We start from the raw sequence: 19,799 nt of genomic DNA, 5'->3' as shown, positions 1-19,799 counted from the left end.
CTTTCATTTCAGTTGTGTACTTGGTTGTGTAGTTGATTGCATCAATGTCAAGCCAGCGTGCGCATGACACTTAAACCATGCCTTGTGTGATGCGCAGAACGTGTGCGCACTGATGAAAGTAGGCACCATCCTTAAACTACATGTTCCAATATTTATTTCATTCACAAGGCATAAAATAAAATACAAATAATGAGCATTTCATATCTTTACCTGTAACATCTTTGGAAAGCGTCATCTTATTCTGTAGCTTCACAACCTTTCTCATTTCTTCCAATGTTAGAGGATTACCAACCACAGCCAGCCCTACCAGCTCCTTCAGTTCACCAATCTCATCTGGCAATGTAGTCAACTGGTTATTACTCAAGTCCAGTATCCGGAGTTTACTGAGATGTTTTATGTGTGATGATAAAACTGTCAGCTTGTTGTTACTCGCATACAGCCCTCCCAGCTCTTTCAGTTCACCAATCTCATCAGGCAATGTAGTCAACTGGTTATCATTCAAGTGCAATCCCTCGAGATTCTTGAGATGTTTAATGTTTGATGGTAGAACAGACAACTGGTTTTTATTCATAATAAGCCTGGTCAGGTTACTCAATTCAAAAATACTGTGAGGAAGTTCTCTCAACTGGTTCTTTTCTAATATCAGCCATGTAAGATTTTTCAGATTGTTAATACTTATTGGTAATTCTTTCAGATAATTATCTGACAAGTCCAGTTCCTCTAATTCAGTCAGGTCACATACAGCTTCAGGAACTTTTGACAACCCTTTCCTCTTCAGAACTAAAGCCCATCCTCCCAAACGATTTGAAGTCAGCTCCCTGAGCTTCTCGGCAGAAATATTCTCCATCCTCAAATTTTACAGTGATACAAACAACTCTTAAAGTTTGAATGGTTCACAAGTATCTGAAAACATATGAAAACAAAAATCACAATCAATTCACGAAGCTTCCAGTGATTTTACATACGAGAGGAATCTGATAGAAATCACATAACAATTAGGCTAAGCAATTTGAGTTTATTCCCTGTAGCCTGTGAACAGGCTCGTGGTGAGCCTGAACGAAGCGAGGGAACCTGCAGACATTCTATTGATGCCGCCATTCTCTGATACCAGCTCCTGGTATCATGATATGATTGGTTAAATCGCTGATTGTTGACATCTCTGAGATGAATATTTGACAGGTGTTTGTAAAATTATGCGACTCCTACGGTTCGTGACAATAGTGCGTTTGCTGTTCACTTTTAAGTTTCGGTCTCTCAACCTCTCGTTATTTCACAAGTGATTTAGAAGGGTACTTTACGCTCTGTTATGAGGAGGAATTTTAAGTAGAAGCTAGTGGAGTGGAGCCGTCTGGCTGTGCTATAGCAATTTTTTTAGAGGTCAAAGGCACGGTTTCCAGACTTTCCACTGTTAACTGCTTGTTGCTTCGCAGAGTTTGACACCTCTATCGTGTGCTTATAATTTCTTTAGGCTCATTTCATCATTGGAAAATATATTCTAAGCTCTCTAAGTATTAGCTCTGGAGGGACAAAGATAAGTTTGAAATATTCTGTGAACATGTTGCTTACTTGCACTCTATGTTATGATGCCCAGCCCGGCTATTTGGTTAGGCCGATTCGAACTGTTTGCAACTACAGAAAATGTAGCTTCTTGACAGGTCTAATTACCTCATTGACTGATTTGTTACAGGTTAATCATCAAGGGTGGATAGGTACAACAAAAACAAAGTCTACAGGCTCCCCTGCCCCTGCCTTGATCGCTTTACTTTCTGAATCCTTCTGTTTCGCGCTCGCTGAAAACTTTTTCAGTCCTCGCCGGGAGCCTGTTTGCAGGCTAATTCGCTGTTATATTTTGCTTAAACAATATAAAACTAGGGAGAATGTCAGTATTAATAATATATAGATTTAGGCCAGCCTAAAAGCGTAGCTCCTGGGCCGGGTTGCTCAGAGCCCGATTAAGCTAACACAGAAAAAGGTAGAATTTTGATTTGAATTTTGTAACTTTGCAGTGAGGTTTTCTTTATGTTGTTTGGCCTTCTGTTTTGAGTTTTAATAATCACCATGTACAAAAAACAAAACAGCAAAAAACATTTGTATAGAAGAAAAAGTTATAATTTGGTTAACTTTTAATCCTGGGTTAGTGTTAACCGGCTTCCGAACAATCCTGCCCCGTTTCCAACAAGTTAACCTAATATGAGCCCCCGATCCAATCGATAAACAGCACTTAGTCAGCGGTCAACTTCAAAAAACATGTGACCTCGAGGAGCTGTAAACTTGAGCCCACGATGTCGTCACGTGATACTGGTCAGCAGATACCTTGTTTTGACAGGTGTCAATTGATCATAACATGGATGTCCAATATCAAGGAAGTACATGGTAAACCAAGGCTGCATGTCTCTGTCAACCTATTATTTGGAGTATGGCCGCCTTGTTGGGCAACTCCTCCGCCGTGGTCAACACAGCGGTCAAACGTCAGGCATGCACAAATGGGTACATTTTTCGGCAGCCGCGCGCCAATTTCTCACACAAAAATTTAGAGGAAAACATGGGAAACAACCAGTGTCACGCAAAATTTACGCAAAAAATTTGAAAAGTTCACAAAAATCTATAAAAGGAAAAGAAAGTAGGTAAAAGGAAAACTGAAGACTTTTCAGACACAAAGTTTATTAAGTTACCGGTATTCTGTTGATTTACCATTTTGTTTTGAGCTTTACCAAAAAAGTTTATAAGTCTTGAAAACCCTTGTCATGCTACAAGCCGATGGCGTAGCATACTTTTATTTGCTTTTATTAATCATGACGCCGGAAACGAACGACAAACAGTGTGTAAAAGAAGGAAAAACGGGAGAAGAAAAAGACAGTTGCAGTGATTTGGCTTCGCTCAGATGAGCTGGAAAAATTTTGGCAAGGATTGTGGGGATTCCATCCGGATCCTGGATTTGTCTGAAACACAGGAACGAGATGAATTGAAACAACAAATGATGTTCATGTTTATCGTCATGGGGGCATAGCTGGCCAAAATACCGATCCCAAACCACCTGTACCAGGTCTTTGACCAGGTGGGAAAATCTTTTCTAAACTACAAACCTGGGACAAACTGGTGCACTAAAAGCAAAGTCGAGGTGGACAAAAAATTCAAGGAGCGCGGAAAATACATACCGCGGAAAAGAAAGACCTGCAACAAGCAGAAGGTAGAACAATTTTTAATTCATAATTGTTAGTTCTCGTTGTACATGCTAAAACATAAACAAATATATAAATAACGAGGAAAATGTCATTTATAGGATGCCGATGACCCAAGAAAAGAACCACGTCATGAAAATATTTTGGCCACCTTTTGGTTGCTCCATTGCTCGCACATGCGCAGACGTTTGACCGCTGTGTTTGCCGTCGTCGTGCGTACGCGCCCAGGAGCACTACCGCTAGCCATGATAACCTTAAGAAAATCAACTCACGGGTTTCCTTTTCTTTCCTATATGAGTATGGGGCTCCACTTGGCGGCCCTTCGGGCCACCGGAGCTCCGCTATTAACACAGCCTGCAAGAAGCTGTTATTAAAAACAATGATTAAATTAGATGACATCTTCCATACAAACGCCTTGGCTTATCGTCAGTTCCATTAAGCGATCGGTCTCCGTTCGTCCAACTCCGTTCAAAATCTTGACAGCTTCAATTTTAACAAGCTATCTTAACTTAATCTAACTTTCACTTGTGCTTTATAAGTACCACTCGGTGTTTCACTATTGTTTAAGCCATAAACTTCAATTCAAAGGTTCCGTTTCAAGGAATTCGAACTTGATCTCACTACAAGAATTCAGCTTACGGAGCTTATTGCTCGTTTACATGTACCAGGCGTTATACACGAGCCTAAACTAAAAGCTGCCTGAATATAATTCACGTTAATTGAGCATCTGTACATTAAACATTTCTTACCTTAGACAACAATAACAGAAAAGAACCGACTCCCTTCGACGTACCTGTGTTGACGTACTTTCGTTTTCGAGTCAACTCCCTGAATATCTCAAATGAACCAATCATAACCAGGCGAGGGTGTGGAGATGTGAACGACGTGGACCGAAGCGGCCCACGGCTACTAACGAAAACACCACGAGGAAGAAAATAAGGCCATTTTCGACATATTTTAAATTCTAACATGGTTCCGAGGCTTGGGGGAATAAAACAAAAGAAATTAATTATTCATCACTTAGCCTCGATGTGATTTCTTTCGCTTTATTCCCCCAAAGCCCAAACCTCGGAGTTAAGTTAGAATTTTAAAACATCGGAAATGGCCTAAACTGACGGTGAAGAACAATAGACCAATTTCGATATATTAAAATTCAGCCTAACACAATAGACCTCAGTACGAGGCTCTGGGGAATAAATACAGAGTTTGTGGGGTTTATTCCCCAGAGCCTCGTTCTGAGGTCTATTGTGTTAGGCTGAATTTTAATATATCGAAATTGGTCTATTGCCGCTTTTCATCTGACGTCATCATTTTCCAAAATAAGAAATTACCAATCCTTCTGAAGTTTTAGTTTCATCAGATGTAAGACCCTCCAATAACTTGATGTTTTGCAGCGTTTAAGCTCGACGGGGTTCCTCATTTTGAAATAGGGCACGTTTGAATTATAACATAACTAAAGCAAAGCGCGCGCTCTGATTGGTTAATTTAGCGTCTACTATTTGCCCATGGGTGTACCTGCTGACGTGTGTGCTAATGTTTACAAAGCAAATCTTTTGACAGACATTTTTTCCAAAGTAATGGCCGACGTCCTTCTGCCAGAAATGCGAAACTGTCTTCACAGTTGTCTGAAGATGAAACTTTATCGAGCTACTGGTGTGCAGTCGGTTGTCATGAATGAATTTTCGCGCACTTGTTTTCTCTTGTCATGTAAGACTACACGAACATTTTTTTGTGATGTAGCTCAATAAAAAGACTTCTGTTGTTCCAATGTCTCAATGTTATGTTATAAAACAAATCGTAAACGTCATAGCGTGCACTATTGAGTTATGGATGCACTTGGGAGGTTTGCTAAGCACTCGGAAGCTAGAGTCGCACTCGGCTATCGCCGCGTGCAACTCTTACGCTTCTTTGGTATATACTTCATCCGTTGCTTCATGGGTGAATGCCATAAGTGCACCGAGTATTCTACTTCATGTAAACTACATTAGAGTATTCTACTTCATGTAGACTACACTGAAGTGATTAACAATGATCTTCTGTCCCTACTACTTATCATCTGTCCCTAGCACTATTCATCTGTCCCTATCACTGATCATCTGTCTTTAGCACTGATCCTCTGTCCCTAGCACTGATTGTCTGTCCCTAGCACTATTCACCTGTCCCTATTACCGATCATCTGTCCCCAGCACTGATTGTGTGTCCCTAGTACTGATCATCTGTCCCTAGCACCGATAATCTGTCCCTAGCACTGATTGTGTGTCCCTAGCACTGATCAACTGTCCCTAGCACTGATTGTGTGTCCCTAGTACTGATCATCTGTCCCTAGCACTGATCGTCTGTCCCTTTCACTGACTGTGTGTCCCTAGCACTGATTGTCGGTCCCTAGCACTATTCACCGGTCCCTAGTACTGATCATCTGTCCCTAGCACTGATTGTCTGTCCTTAGCACTGACTGTGTGTCCCTAGTACTGATCATCTGTCCCTAGCACCGATCATCTGGCCCTAGCACTGATTGTGTGTCCCTAGCACTGAATGTCTGTCCCTAGTACTGATCATCTGTCCCTAGCACTGATTGTGTATCCCTAGCACTGACTGTCTGTCCCTAGAACAATTCACCTGTCCCTATCACCGATCATCTCTCCCTAGCACTAAGCTTGTGTCCCTAACAGTGATCATCTGTCCCTAGTACTGATTTTGTGTTCCTAGTACTGATCAGCTGTTCCTGCACTCATTGTCTGTCAACTTTCCCTAACTCTGATCTTCTGTCCCTAGTACTGATTGTCTCTCCCTAGCACTATTCACCTGTCCCTAGCACTGATCAACTGTCCCTACCACTGATTGTGTGTCCCTAGTACTGATCATTTGTCCCTGTCACCGATCATCTGTCCCTAGCACTGATGATGATTGTCTGTCCCTAGCACTATTCACTTGTCCCCATCACCGCTCATCTGTCCCTAGCACTGATTGTGTGTCCCTAACACTGATCAACTGTTCCTACCAATGATTGTGTGTCCCTAGTACTGATCATTTGTCCCTGGCACCGATCATCTGTCCCTAGCACTGATTGTGTGTCCCTAACACTGATTGTCTGTCCCTAGCACTATTCACCTGTCCCTATCACTGATCATCTGTCCCTAGCACTGATCATCTATCCCTAGCACTGATCATCTGTCCCTAGCACTGATTGTGTGTCCCTAGCACTGATTGTCTGTCCCTAGCACTATTTACCTGTCCCTAGCACTGATCATCTGTCCCTAGCACTGAGCCTCTGTCTTTAACAGTGATCATCTGTCCCTAGCACTGATTGTGTGTTCCTAGTACTGATCAGCTGTCCCTGGCACTGATTGTCTGTCTCTATCACCAATCACCTGTCCCTATCACTGATCAGTTGTTCCTAGCTCTGATCATCTGTCCCCAGTATTGATCATCTGTCCCTAGCACTGACTGTGTGTCGCTAGCACTGATGAACTGTCCCTAGCACTGATTGTCTGTCTCTATCACCAATCATATGTCCCCATCACTGATCAGCTGTCCCTAGCATTGATCTTCTGTCCCCAGTAGTGATCATCTGTCCCTAGCACTGAGCCTCTGTCTTTAACAGTGATCATCTGTCCCTAGCACTGATTGTGTGTTCCTAGTACTGATCAGCTGTCCCTGGCACTGATTGTCTGTCTCTATCACCAATCACCTGTCCCTATCACTGATCAGTTGTTCCTAGCTCTGATCATCTGTCCCCAGTATTGATCATCTGTCCCTAGCACTGACTGTGTGTCGCTAGCACTGATGAACTGTCCCTAGCACTGATTGTCTGTCTCTATCACCAATCATATGTCCCTATCACTGATCAGCTGTCCCTAGCATTGATCTTCTGTCCCCAGTAGTGATCATCTGTCCCTGGCACTGATCACCTGTCCGTAGCGCTGATTGTCTGTCTCTATCACCAGTCAGCTGTCTCTATCACTGATCATCTGTCCCTAGCACTGATTGTGTGTCCCTAGCACTGATTGTCTGTCCCTAGCACTATTTACCTGTCCCTAGCACTGATCATCTGTCCCTAGCACTGAGCCTCTGTCTTTAACAGTGATCATCTGTCCCTAGCACTGATTGTGTGTTCCTAGTACTGATCAGCTGTCCCTGGCACTGATTGTCTGTCTCTATCACCAATCACCTGTCCCTATCACTGATCAGTTGTTCCTAGCTCTGATCATCTGTCCCCAGTATTGATCATCTGTCCCTAGCACTGACTGTGTGTCGCTAGCACTGATGAACTGTCCCTAGCACTGATTGTCTGTCTCTATCACCAATCATATGTCCCTATCACTGATCAGCTGTCCCTAGCATTGATCTTCTGTCCCCAGTAGTGATCATCTGTCCCTGGCACTGATCACCTGTCCGTAGCGCTGATTGTCTGTCTCTATCACCAGTCAGCTGTCCCTATCACTGATCAGCTGTCCCTAGCACTGATCGTCCCTAGTACTGATCATCCGTCCCTATCAGTGATCATCTGTCCCTAACAGTGATCATCTGTTCCTAGTACTCATCATCTGTCTCCTCTTGCACTGATAATCTGTCCCTGGCACTGATCATCTGTTCCTAAAAGTGGTCATCCGTCCCTAGCAGTGATCAACTGTCGCTAACATTGATCATCTGTCCCTTGTACTGATCATCTGTCTTTAGCAGTGATCATCTGTCCCTAACAGTGATCATCTGTCCCTAGTACTGATGATCCGTTTGTATCACAGATCATCTGTCGCTAACAGTGATCATATGTTCCTAGCACTGATCTTCTGTCCGTAATACTGATCATCTGTCCCTAACAGTGATTATCTGTCCCTAGCACTTTTCTTCTGCCTCTAGTAGTGATCTTCTGTCCCTAATTTGATTTAATTTTGAGAAGAACTGCCCAAGAGGCACCAATTTTATACATATGAAAACAATACATTACCTCCTGTCAAATTTCTACGGCTCGATACCCTTAAAGCTACCGCAAAATTTCCCGCTGTGCACCTTTTGAGGCGGCTGAACATCCTTATTGGCTCCAAAACCTCTTTTTTATCCCCTGAAGGGTACTACGAGCATCCCCGTCATTTTTAAATAGGTGGGAGTTTCCACGGAGTAACTCATTCAATTCTTCCTTGAATAGCAGATCTTTTTCAGAAATGTCAAGCAATTTCAAGTATTAGTTCAGCTTTGTAGTCCAAGACATTTTCAACCCTGGGTATATTACAAAAACTCGATTTTCCTCCACTTACTTTGAACATATTCGTGCTCTAACTCCGTCGTCAATAAAAGTCGGCACAAATTATAATGAAACCCTTTGATAGTATTCCATATTTTTCAGAAATGTTGAGCGATTCTAAATTTAATACTTCGTTTTTGTAGTGGATGCCAGAATTCTCTTAGCTTGCCTTCCGCATACTATAAAAATATTAATCCCTAGTCAAGAGCAAGGTTGTTCAGAAAACGAGGTATCATTAAACAATTCCTCTTGTATACATTGGAGTTGCTTTTGTTTAAAAACAAATGTTGTAAAAAGTATCAATAATTACAATACATTGTACTCGAGTTCATCAATTAAAATGTTGATATTTACTTAGTAGGTCGTGTTCTTCTTTTTTTTTCACATGTAATGCTCTCCAATCTAAAGCTGTTTTTTGCACTTAGAGTTTCCTAATAATTTAAATCTGCCTATCAATACCGGCATCCACATGCAGTTTTCGATTGCCTTTTGTTTTTTCTGCCAACTCAAATATGCAGATGTAGATTACTCGATGGAGGTCTCGAGCACATGTAATCTTTAAATAGAACGTGTGTAGCGGTTATGGACCATAAAAAATGACCTCTGCTCCTTCGCGTTCTTTAGTTCCTTTCAGTGTGTTATTCAGGCTTCGCGCTTATTAAAATCTCGAGCTCATAATCTAATTGTTTAGTGGCTGCACTCTGGAAGTTTGGAGTGCATGAAAGAAGCGCAAGTCTAGTGCTCTCCAAACTTCCCACGAAAAGACTCAGTGTTTTTAGGCAAGACACTTTACTTTTACAGTGCGTCTGTCTACGCGGAGCTATAAATGGATACCGGACTACCGGTGAATTTGATGCGGAAACCTAACAATGACCTGTGATGGACTTAAACACAAAGACGCACTACATAAGTAAAAAGACCTAGGCTCATTTGTCAATCGCCGTTGAAGTGCGCGGATCAAATCTAAAATGGCGGGCGATTTGAATACTCGAAAGGTAAGCTGTAAATGAACTTAAGTGTCGGTGTCTCTACTTCTCTCTATTTCAGGGAATCATTTTTTCAATAGGATTATAAACGGATATTCTTCCACTGTTCTCAATGTCCATGCGAATAATTGATCTATATATTTGTAATGTCAAGCTGATCCCAGCGGGTATTGTAGAAAACTGTCAGAGCGTGAAGCAAGTTTTTTGGGTGAATTCAAAATTAGAGTGTGGAGCTTATGCCCTTTTATAGCGCGCGTATCCCGCTATTTTTGGGTATTAGAGAACCCTTGATCTACCACTCCCAGATAGGAATTATCAAGCCACATGGGTAGTATTTTTTTTTAATCTTACAGAATTTAGTTTATTTTATTTAACAGGTGAAGCCTGTTAGGCATAGGGACGGATATATGGACATCAGAATGCATTCAAGAAACTAAGTTTTCACAGTCAAATGTAACTCTCTTTATTATTGAAAAGACAAATTAATGCTATTATCATTATTATTACTACTGTAAGAAAATTTGAAACTAAAAATCAATAATGGTAGTAGTACTGAGTGAGTACAATTCCCTCTATAATCATACACGTGATTAACAAAATGTGACGACTGCGGAGAGGATTTCCGATTTGTTGATCACGAGTATACACATATATAATAACTATATTAGAAGACAGTCCAATCAACTGAAGATACGACTTGGCATTTTATTACTAACTAGTTTCGTACCGCACAACCTGTGTGGCACTCATCAGATGAAATTGCCAAAAGTAAAGATTACAACGTTACGCTGGTATATAGGGACGCCGGATGAATAGAAAAGTATAAAATTACAACGGTTATAACTGGAACAATGCGAGAATACTAAAAAAAGTTTAAAATAACAACGGTTTCTGTGAACAATAAATACTAAGAATATGCGTGACAATAGGAGTTTTCAAATCTAAAATGAACAGTTGCTATTACGTGACAGCTTTCGAATTTTTAAGTAAGAATTTGTTTGCGTGTCGACAAGAGGTTATTAGTTCATTTCGTTTATTCAGAGAAGCGAGGTCAGGTCTGCAGATTATGAAATACTACTCATACAGGCACAAGTTGCAGCGATTCGAAGCTGGATTGTATGGGGCAGCTTGCTTCAGGATCTTTCAAGTGATTTGAAAATTTATTTTGAGTGCCGCACAGGTTGTGCGGTACGAAACTAATTACTCGGGCTTTCCGAAGGAAACGCCCGAGGTATAAATTCGGCTTCGTTTTTCTTTGTTTTTTTTTGCGTTCAGCCACAAATCGCCGTAGAGGTTACGGCGCATGCGTAGAATCTGTATAGCGCGCATGCGTAGTGTGCGCTACTGAAGCACATGGACGAGTAATGGCGGATGGTGTTAAGGTCTCGTTGGTGACTGCGAATATTATGGAATCTGAAACGTTCAAAACACATACAAACGCATACATTTCTCAAGGTAGACCCACATTAAAAGATGTTGAGCATTTTCGGAAGGGGTCGGTCCGCGAGATTTACGAGAGATCAATTTACGAGCGAACCTTTACGAGTGAACCTTTTATCGTGAACCATGCTATGACTGCTTTATCAAATGAACTATCTATCGAAAATCATGCTATAACAAATCAGCTATCTCCTGTTAGCCTACGTAGAAATCGTCGTGTGGGTAAACGTGATCGAGAACCCAGCAGATTGCCAGTTCGAATTTTGAAGTGTCTGAGTAACAAAAGCAGAAAGCTGAAGGAGTTTGTCTTCAAACGTATCTGTGCAAGTATACCGAAGTCTTCCAAGCTTTACTGTTATGTGAAGGTTAGAAAACTTATAAAACATGAATGTAGTACAAAGATTACGAGCTTAAATAAAATTACACAACATGGAAAGAAGCTTTTGTTTAATTGCTCTAGCAGGGTTTATCAAGGGTTGATGAAGCTTAAATTTCGAGCAAATCGGTATTTATCATTGTTTACCTGTAATAGTTTGATGTGCTGGTACAAAAATCAGACCCATATATCAAATTTTTGTCAATTTAAACTGAGTACAGACATAGAGAAGAACCCTGGTCCTACTCCAATGTATATTGATCCAAGCAAAACAATATCAGCCCCTTATAGCCAAGGTAATGAGCTAATATTTGGACTCAATTCTGGACAACAATGTGTTGCAATGAGTTTAACAAATCTGGTGTCAAATAACTTTGAGATTTTCACGTTGCTTAAAGACGACTTCTGTAGCGTTCGACTTTTACATAGCAAGATGTTGGAAAAAAGCCCGAGTTCACGCAGTCATGCGTCTAGTTAGTAATAAAATGACAAGTCGTATCTTCAGCTGATTGGACTGTCTTCTAATATTTATGCTCTAGTTTTTCTATTGAGCACTCTGACAGCAGTTCTGCAAATCAAATAATATTATATTATTACTATATATACATATATTATTAGGAACTGATATGATCAGATATTTGTCCGCGGATATTAACTGTTCCGAGCAAGCGCCCTGGTTCCGAGACACGAACAGCTTTCCGAGAGCGAAGCGCGGTGAAAACCGTAAGTTTTGAGGAAAAGATAATGTCCAATGGACAAATATCCAAGCATATTTTCCGGGCAAAATAGAGGCTATTGTGTTTATTATCCTTCAAAAGGTTTTCACATAGCCCACTCAATTTTGAAGCCTTTTGCTGTAAAGTTTTAACACTTAAGAATTTGTGTGGGCGTTGAAAATCTTTCATTCTGTTTAAAATGTCAAATTCTATTCAAGCAGGTTCTTTTCTAGTGGTGAAAACTAAACGTGCGAAGGTAAATTCCAAAATTCGAAACTTTGGGAATATCACTTGGGGTATATTCTAGGTTATTCCCCAGCTTTAACTGGAAAATATTCCGAATAACGTGACGAGTTTACACCAATAATCACGCGCGAGAAAAAATATTTAAAAAAGCGGTAAAATAACATTAAAACTTACTTGAAATTAACGCGTTAACGATATTTAAAATTACTTTTTTGCGGTCTAGGTGTACGTAGTAAGGATGAATCTAATGAGGAACAAGAACTGGAATGCCAACCTGCCAAGGAAACGGGATGCAGTTGTGGCAGTAAACAAAAGTCACGAAATAAAGCAGCATGTATCAACAGGGGAGGAAAGTCTCGCTGTCCTTGTGTTAAAAGAGGCCAAGTCTACGATCGTGACCTATGCAAGTGTCGCTCCTGTGGCAATGTTGACGCGAAAAAATTGGCGAAGAAATTGACGCAATGCCGGTGCGGAGAAGCAAAAAAAAAAAAAAAATGATCATGTAGAACAGACAGTTTCTTGCGCAGACGTTACAGGGAGAAACAGAACAAAATGCCCGTGTTTTACGGCTGGTTTAGCAGGCAAAGACTGTAAGTGCTACAACTGTAAGAATAGTTTTGGCATGAATACTATCGACACTCCCACAAAAGGTAATGGCCAAGAAAAAAAGAGGAAGTCTACGCTCTCTACTCCACCTTCTCTTAAAAGGTGTCGAGGAACTGAATATTTAAGGGAGAATAACATTGATAATATTGCGACGGGGTGGAGTCAGCTAGAGAACTGTGTTCTTGAAATTACAGAAAATTTTATTTCCTCTTCTAATTTAGAACACACTAAAAAAATATATGTATTCTGTACAATTTTGTGATTGACAGTGACTTTGCAAAATGCAATTCCTTCCGTTTTAATGGCCGCAAAACCCTCGCACAGCTCCATGGGAAACTAGCGTATATAAATAGAAGGACGGATGCTATATGGCGTTTGGCTAGTGGAGGATCGAAAAGCTAGTTTCAAATAGTTAAGTAAAAATGCTTCGAAGTAGCTTAGAGGTCTTAGAGTTTTGTTTTATTCAGCTTCATATTATAACTCATTTATTAATTGGATGCAGTACACAATGAAAAATAAGGTTGTCACGAAAAGTTGGAAAGTTTCAATCGTTATCACGTGAGAACTCAATAATCAGCAGAACCTGTTGGATCCTTAAGAACCCATAACTGAGTTGAGTAAAGTATTTTTTATAGTTGCATTTTGCTGTGTTTAAAGAATATCAAAGTTCTATTTGAGAATCCAATTGTTTTTATTCATAAAGGTAATGCTTAACGATTTAAGGACACGTTATCATTGTTGCTGCTAAAACTGCATGTTTTGTTTACGAATAAACTCTCCGGTTAACACTTAATTGTAATAAGATTTCTTTTCTTTCGCCACACTTCCACAATCCTTTAAGGTTTAGTGATCAGTTCTGAGAAAAGATAATCAGTGCTTGAGACGGGCAATCAGTGCTAGGGACATATGATCACTGTTAGGGACAGATGATCAGTATTAGGGACAGATGATCACTGTTAGTGACAGATGAAAAGTGACAGGGACAGACGATTAGTGCTAGGGACAGATGATCACTGTTAGAGACAGATGATCAGTACTATGGACAGATGATCACTGTTAGGGACAGATGATCTGATCACTGTTAGAGACAGATGATCTGATCACTGTTAGTGACAGATGATCAGTGATAGGGACAGATAATCACTGTTAGGGACAGATGATCAGTATTAGGGACAGATGATCACTGTTAGTGACAGATGAAAAGTGACAGGGACAGACGATTAGTGCTAGGGACAGATGATCACTGTTAGAGACAGATGATCAGTACTATGGACAGATGATCACTGTTAGGGACAGATGATCTGATCACTGTTAGAGACAGATGATCTGATCACTGTTAGTGACAGATGATCAGTGATAGGGACAGATAATCACTGTTAGGGACAGATGATCAGTACTAGGGACATATGATCACTATTAGTGACAGATGATCAGGGCTAGGGACAGATGATCACTGTTAGGGACAGATGATCAGTGCTAGGGACGGATAATCACTGCTAAGGACAGATGGTCACTGATAGGGACAGATGATCAGTACTATGGACAGATGATCACTGTTAGGGACAGATGATCTGATCACTGTTAGAGACAGATGATCTGATCACTGTTAGTGACAGATGATCAGTGATAGGGACAGATAATCACTGTTAGGGACAGATGATCAGTACTAGGGACATATGATCACTATTAGTGACAGATGATCAGGGCTAGGGACAGATGATCACTGTTAGGGACAGATGATCAGTGCTAGGGACGGATAATCACTGCTAAGGACAGATGGTCACTGATAGGGACAGATGATCAGTACTAGGGACATATTATCACTATTAGTGACAGATGATCAGGGCTAGGGACAGATGATCACTGTTAGGGACAGATGATCAGTGCTAGGGACAGATGATCACTGCTAAGGACAGATGGTCACTGATAGGGACGGATGATCAGTACTAGGGACAGAAGATCAGTGCAAGGGACAGATGATCACTGTTAGAGACAGATGGTCAGTGCTAGGGACAGATGATCAGTGCTAGGGACAGATGATCACTGTTAGGGACAGATGATCACTGATAGCGACGGATGATCAGTACTAGGGACAGAAGATCAGTGCTAGGGACAGATGATCAGTGCTAGGGACAGATGATCAGTACTAGGGACAGATGATCAGTACTAGGGACAGATGATCAGTGCTAGGGACAGATGATCAGTGCTAGGGACAGATGATCACTGTTAGGGACAGATGATCACTGATAGCGACGGATGATCAGTACTAGGGACAGAAGATCAGTGCTAGGGACAGATGATCAGTGCTAGGGACAGATGATCAGTACTAGGGACAGAAGATCAGTGCTAGGGACAGATGATCAGTGCTAGGGACAGATGATCAGTGCTAGGGACAGATGATCAGTACTAGGGACAGATGATCAGTGCTAGGGACAGATGATCACTGTTAGAGACAGATGGTCAGTGCTAGGGACGGATAATCACTGTTAGGGACAGATGATCACTGATAGCGACGGATGATCAGTACTAGGGACAGAAGATCAGTGCAAGGGACAAATGATCACTGCTAGGGACAGCTGATATTGTGCTATGGACAGATGATCAGTACTAGGGACACACAATCAGTGCTAGGGACAGACAATCAGTGCTAGGGACAGATGATCAGTGCTAGGTACACACAATCAGTGCTAGGGACAGATGATCAGTGCTAGGGACAGACAATCAGTGCTAGGTACACACAATCAGTGCTAGGGACAGATGATCAGTGCTAGGGACAGACAATCAGTGCTAGGTACACACAATCAGTGCTAGGGACAGATGATCAGTGCTAGGGACAGACAATCAGTGCTAGGTACACACAATCAGTGCTAGGGACAGATGATCAGTACTAGGAGCAGGTGAATAGTGCTAGGGACAGACAATCAGTGCTAGGTACACACAATCAGTGCTAGGGATAGCTGATCTGTGCTATGGACAGAAGATAAGTGCAAGGGACAAATGATCACTGTTAGGGACAGCTGATATTGTGCTATGGACAGATGATCAGTACTAGGGACACACAATCAGTGCTAGGGACAGATAATCAGTGCTAGGGACAGATGATCAGTGCTAGGTACACACAATCAGTGCTAGGGACAGATGATCAGTGCTAGGGACAGACAACCAGTGCTAGGTACACACAATCAGTGCTAGGGACAGATGATCAGTGCTAGGGACAGACAATCAGTGCTAGGTACACACAATCAGTGCTAGGGACAGATGATCAGTACTAGGAGCAGGTGAATAGTGCTAGGGACAGACAATCAGTGCTAGGGACAGATGATCGGTGCTAGGGACACACAATCAGTGCTAGGAACAGATGATCGGTGCTAGGGACAGATGATCATTACTAGGGACACACAATCAGTGCTAGGGACAGTTGATCAGTGCTAGGGACACACAATCAGTGCTAGGGACAGATGAGCGGTAATAGGGACAGGTTATTACTGCTAGGGACAGACAATCAGTGCCAGGGACAGATGATCAGTGCTAGGGACAGATGATCAGTACTAGGGACAGGTGAATAGTGCTAGGGACAGACAATCAGTATTAGGGACAGAAGATCAGAGCTAGGGACAGCTGATCAGTGATAGGGACAGGTGATTGGTGATAGAGACAGAGAATCAGTGCCAGGTCCAGCTGGTTAGTACTAAGGACACACAATCAGTGCTAGGGACAGATGATCGGTGACAGGGACAGGTGAATAGTGCTAGGGACAGATGATAAGTAGTAGGGACAGATGATCAGTGCTAGGGACACACAATCAGTGCTAGCGACAGAGGATCAGTGATAGGGACAGATGATTAGTGCTAGGGACAGATGATAAGTAGTAGGGACAGAAGATCATGTTAATCACTTCAGTGTAGTCTACATGAAGTAGAATACTCTAATGTAGTTTACATGAAGTAGAATACTCGGTGCACTTATGGCATTCACCCATGAAGTATATACCGCTTCTTTCGTGCTTAGCAACCTCCCGCGTGCATCCATAACTCAATAGTGCACACTATGGCGTTTACCATTTGTTAAATGGGGCACGTTTGAATTTCCAAGTTTATGCGTTGCGTGACATTAAAATGGCGGCCCGATAAGGCTCTCGAGTAGACAAAAAGATGAGTTATTGCTCAAGTTTTTGCTAACTAAACAGTTGTTGCTCTATAAAAAGTGTTAATTTCAATGTTTCGGAGCTTTAGAGTATTAACTTTTCGTTTCAATGGCAAAACTCGAAGACAGATGTTTCTGTTACTTTACGGCCGCCATGTTTTTGTCCCCCCGAGGGGCACAAACATGGCGACTTCATACAAAGCTCTATAAATTTGAGTGAAACACTTCTCCAAATAACGGGAGAATGAAAAACTGCACAGACCTAAATCTTGGCGAGGGTGTTTATATATCAATCATCTTTCATATCCCAGCTTCTTGACATAATTTATTGAATAGTTATGATTTTTATTTTTGATGGCGTGACACTGCAAACCAGCCATAGGTTGTTTCCTCTATTCCCTCTGATCGAGAACAAATCAAACACAATACTTGTCACTTGTTAAGGTGGCCGAACACAGTTTTCGCGAGCACTTTTGCTGATACAATCCAGCGCGCGCACAAGGATTGCAAAAAAAAACAAACATGCCGTCAATTGCTGGTTTTCACATGACGTCACTAAAATTCAAACTACAAAACTATTGATCCTTCTGACATTTTACTTCCATGATGTATAAGAGCAGCTGAAAACTAATACTCATACAAATTTTTTCTCCGAATGGGTTCTTGGTTTTGTGATAGACTACGCTTGAATTTCTAACCTTTTGCGTGACGCGGCATTTACATGACGGCCGAGAGAGCTGTCATGTTGGTTAAAAATGTGACTTAATTCGGGTAATTTGGCTATCCGAACAGTTCTTGTATAAGAAAAAGTATTATTTTAATGTTTCTGAGTTCCTCGAGAGATAAATTCACGCTTTTGTAGCAAAACTCAGCGACAGATGTTTCAATTGGTTTCCGGCCGCCATGTTGGTACCCATCCGGATGGGCACCAGCATGGCGTCTCCATACAAATCTCTATAATAAAGGCTTTTGTTCTTGGGCCATCGTAGTTTAACGAGGAATAAAACACAAATAGCGGTGATAAACATATTAAACTTACGCATTTTAATAACTTGACGTTCCGTATGCTACGCAACATACATTTTCAAAAGTGGAATAAAGACCGTTACAATTTTTGAAAACTATATATGAAATGTAAATAAGGGGTCTGGAAACGAGATTAAGAAACATCTGTTTCTTAACAGTAAAACAATAAAAGCCTAAGCTTATTAATAAAGTATCAGCTTCTCACTGCTGACGTTTACATTAAGAGCCGGCTTAAGTTCTTGGATGAGCAAAGTTTCTTTAATTTTACAATGAACTTCCATTAAGCAACGATAACCGAGATCGACTCAGAAGTCAGCTGAGGAATATTTCCTATAACTACATTTATTCCTATGACTTTTCTAAACAGAAAAACATTCTTAGTAAGGACGAGTGGAAAGCCCTATTTGATTTACGCAATGATCACAGCATCATCATCACCAAACCGGACAAAGGAAATGGCGTTGTCATTGTTAGCAGATCTGTTTATCTCAACAAAATGAAACAGTTAATTTCTGATGGCACCAAATTCAAACCATTAACGCACAATCCAACTAAATCTAGAGAAGAAAGTCTGTCCACATATCTTCGCAAGCTTAGAAATGATAAAATTATTGATGAGGCAACATTCCACAAGATTTTACCCAGTGGATCGTCTCCTGGTGTGCTGTATGGTCTTCCAAAGGTTCATAAAACCGGTTGCCCGTTCCGCCCTGTAGTTTCATCTGTTAACACCTACAACTACAACCTTGCTTCTTACCTTGTTCGTATACTTCAGCCGATTTCGACAAACCAACACACTGTTTAGGACTCTTTTAGCTTTACAGACTGGGCAAAAAAACACAAACATGACAATGGAATAATGTGCTCCTTTGATGTCTGCTCACTATTTACAAATGTGCCACTTGATGAAACAATACAGATTTGTCTTGAAAAACTGTATTCTCTACCCGATCCTCCGACATTACCTCGTGATGCTCTGCATAAATTATTAGAATTTGCCACTAAGAAAAGCCATTTTCTCTTCGATGACCAATACTACGACCAAATAGATGGAGTAGCCATGGGTTCACCGTTAGGCCCAGTTTTGGCGAACATTTTCATGTGTCACTTTGAAGAAAGATGGGTCACGAAAGGTCAAATTCGTCCGTCACTCTGGTATAGGTACGTTGATGACACTTTCACCATGTTTGACAGCAAAGACACTGCTAATGAGTTCCTGCGATATTTAAACAGTCGTCACGAGAGTATCAAATTTACTATTGGTTTTGAACAAGACAATGAAATTCCTTTTTTAGACATCCTCATCAAACGCTGCCCAAACAACACTTTTGCCACATCCATCTACCGGAAAAAGACGTTTACTGGCCTTTATACTAAATGGGATTCCTTCACTCCACGCAAGTACAAAATAAATCTCATTCGTACACTTACTAATCGCTGTTACCGAATTTGCTCCTCCGCTTTCCTGCTTAAATCTGCCCTTGATGACCTTCGCAAACTCCTGCTTCAAAATGGCTACCCACTAGGTATTATCACTTACAACATTAACGACGTCCTTAACAGAAACAGAAACAAGCCAAGCAGCCCCGTCCCTACGGTTCCGAAGAAAGATATTATCATCTTATTACCTTACATAGGTGTACAAAGTGACCAAGTCTCTAAGCGTCTGAAATCATGTGTATACAATTTCTGTTCATTTGTCAATCTTAAGATAATTTTTCAAAGCACTCGCCGAATCAAATCTTTCTTTCAATACAAGGACCGTCTAAATCGTTCACAGAAATCTAAGGTCATTTATAAAGCTGCTTGCTGGGACTGCAGTGACTTTTACATAGGCAAAAC

The 19,799-nt window shown here is 41.2% G+C and overlaps 1 protein-coding gene across 1 annotated transcript in view; it reads right to left on the bottom strand.

Moving 5' to 3' along the window:
• LOC145492640 (uncharacterized) overlaps nucleotides 1-19,799 on the bottom strand; it is a 73,537-nt gene that overhangs the window by 19,288 nt on the left and 34,450 nt on the right. Inside the window, exon 2 of the mRNA XM_081472061.1 lies at nucleotides 211-903. Coding sequence (XP_081328187.1) covers nucleotides 211-847 — 637 coding nt within the window. The 5' untranslated portion in view covers nucleotides 848-903. The remainder of the gene's footprint in view (nucleotides 1-210; nucleotides 904-19,799) is intronic.

This window comes from Orbicella franksi, chromosome 7 (assembly GCF_964199315.1).
Source record: "Orbicella franksi chromosome 7, jaOrbFran1.1, whole genome shotgun sequence".
Lineage (NCBI taxonomy): Eukaryota > Metazoa > Cnidaria > Anthozoa > Scleractinia > Merulinidae > Orbicella > Orbicella franksi.
This window is presented reverse-complemented; position numbering and strand designations above follow the sequence as displayed.